The sequence below is a fragment of the Nannospalax galili genome, unplaced genomic scaffold (assembly GCF_000622305.1).
Source record: "Nannospalax galili isolate Female #2095 unplaced genomic scaffold, S.galili_v1.0 scaffold346, whole genome shotgun sequence".
Classification (NCBI taxonomy): Eukaryota; Metazoa; Chordata; class Mammalia; order Rodentia; family Spalacidae; genus Nannospalax; species Nannospalax galili.
This window is the reverse complement of record NW_008357637.1, coordinates 3,746,247-3,748,763: the sequence shown is the minus strand read 5'-3', so window position 1 is coordinate 3,748,763 and position 2,517 is coordinate 3,746,247. Positions and strand designations below refer to the sequence as shown.

Here is a 2,517-nt window from a genome sequence, read left to right as displayed (position 1 = left end):
AACAAAGTAAAAGGGCTTTCTGCTACAATTTGTACTGAATATGCTCTGGAGAGAAAATTGAGATAGTAAGAAATCATTAGGTGACTGGAGTGTAGACCCTAAAGTAGGTGCCGCCCCCAACAGAATTCTGCAGTGGAATTTCCTCAGTAGATTGTGAAAAGGAATAATGTACATTGAGATACAGAAGCATAAGTTGTTTGATTATTCAAATGAGCACTAGATTAAAGGAGGGTCTATGTACCCACAAGGCAGCACCTCTTAGGACTTTGACAGTGACTGCATAAATGAACATGATGTCATTTTAGGTTGGGAATGTGTGTAGCATTTTCTAATATCCTATTGCCCATTGTGCCATTTGCTATAGAAGCTCTCATATGGCTTCTTGATGTTTAGGAAGTAATTTCCTAGAAAAGGGTGGTGTATTGATAGATTTGAGAACATTTTATTGGTTATAACAGGAGTGAAGATAAGATTTTTACCTGACCCTTATATTTTAAGTAGGACTAAGTCATTGTAGAAGTACAGCATCTAAGCTATTATCTGGAAGTCACCCTTTAACATAAAGGTGAACTTTTGTAGTATAATAAAATTTGATACTGGCAAGATTGGCCTGAAAATGGTTTCATAAATTGGAAGAGGGTAAGACTAGGATGTCATTGTGTTTATAGGTCAGGCAAAAGTTTTCATGTGGACTTACCTAGAATAAAAGTGTTACGATGAAAGAAAAACATTTTGAAGAAAAAAGAAAATGTTTATTAGACTTACTGTTATGTTTCTCTTTGGCTTCTTGCCTTTTTTTTTTTTTCAGGAATAATCTTGCATAGAAGGACTTGGACACAACTGAAGTTTAGCCTGTTATTTATTTATTTATTGTCATTTTTTTCTTTTTTTTTTAAGGATTTACTTAAACTAGAAAATAAACTTGGGCATGATGTGTTAACATACACATTTTCACAACGTTAGTCTTATTTGAATATTTAACAGACCATCATATATATTTGAGGATTGTTTTTCATCAGACCATAAGACTAATGGATAGATTTTGAGTAGAAGTATTTCTGTAAGGGAAATCTTACAGGGCAGCTCATGAAAACTAATCAATTAAGTAAATATTAATCTGTTAAAGTTTGAATTTTAAAGCTTAAGTAGTTTAATTTTTTTCTTAACAGGAGAGAAGAAATTTGTTTGTCCAGAATGTTCAAAACGCTTTATGAGAAGTGACCACCTTGCCAAACATATTAAAACACATCAAAATAAAAAAGTTATTCACTCTAGCAGTACAGTGCTAGCATCTGTGGAAGCTGGGAGAGATGATACCTTGATTACTGCAGGAGGAACAACTCTTATCCTTGCAAATATTCAACAAGGTTCTGTTTCAGGGATAGGAACTGTTAATACTTCTGCCACCAGCAATCAGGATATCCTTACCAACACTGAAATCCCTTTACAGCTTGTCACAGTTTCTGGAAATGAGACAATGGAGTAAATATTACACAAATACTTATTCATTGTGGTTATTTTTATACAGTAGTGAGAAGAATATTGTTCCTAAGTTCTTAGATATCTTTTTATTGATGTGCAAAAATTTTTGGATTGACAGTAACTTGGTTATACATGACACTGAAATGCCTTACTTTGTATGATATTCCATAGTATATTAAAAATGGTAAAATTGCATGGGTTTTGTAGGTACTTTTGGAATCTAGAAGAAATGAAATTTTACCAAGTTATATAAAGAGAAAATTGAATTTAACAATGCGAATGGTAGTCTAACCAAATGCATCAATCCTGTGTGGTTTAGTGTAAAAATGAGAAACTGTTGGTATTTATCTATTGTAAGATAAAAAAAGTTGGTGGGTGAAAGAAATCATGTTATGATAAAAATTTTTGTAATTTTCTTGATGACTGGAATTTTTATTATGCATAACTGACAAATCAAGTTTCCAAGCAAATGTTACATAGTGTAGGCTTTACTTAGCTTATCAACTTGTCATTTTGAAGCTAATTATTTTAATTAGGTTAACTATGTACAATATTTTAAGCATTACTCTTGTAAGATTTTGAAAACTACATTTTAACATGGAACTTTAGGGGATAGTCACCTTTTAAATCCTGTTGAAAAGCCATGTTTAAGATTTAATTTGCCAAAATAATGTCTTGTTAATATTCTTTCAATAATGAAGTTGGGCAATATAACCAATGTTTTAAAAAAATTTAAAAAAAATGTATAGGTTGAGGCATTTGGGTGGTAAGAAAATGTTACAGTTAATTATCCCTTTTCCTAATTTTGGAGGACCAAAAAAAGAAAATAATAAGGTGTATTGCGTCTTAGCAGTGATTTTTTATTCAATCTTGTTTCCAGAAACCATGTCTGCCAGGGCCTTAAAAGCCATCATGTAAATTACCAGTAAAGTATAACATATGCAAACATAACAAAATCACTTCCACAGTGACGATACTCCAACCATATGGATATTAGTCATAGAAACTAGAGGTTTTATGATTATTAAGTTGTTT

The 2,517-nt window shown here is 31.7% G+C and overlaps 1 protein-coding gene across 1 annotated transcript in view; it reads left to right on the top strand.

Annotated features, from left to right (window-relative positions):
• Sp3 (Sp3 transcription factor) overlaps nt 1-2,287 on the top strand; it is a 53,474-nt gene extending 51,187 nt beyond the window's left edge. Inside the window, exon 6 of the mRNA XM_008855280.3 lies at nt 1,170-2,287. Coding sequence (XP_008853502.1) covers nt 1,170-1,486 — 317 coding nt within the window. The 3' untranslated portion in view covers nt 1,487-2,287. The remainder of the gene's footprint in view (nt 1-1,169) is intronic.
• Nucleotides 2,288-2,517: the final 230 nt, after the last annotated feature.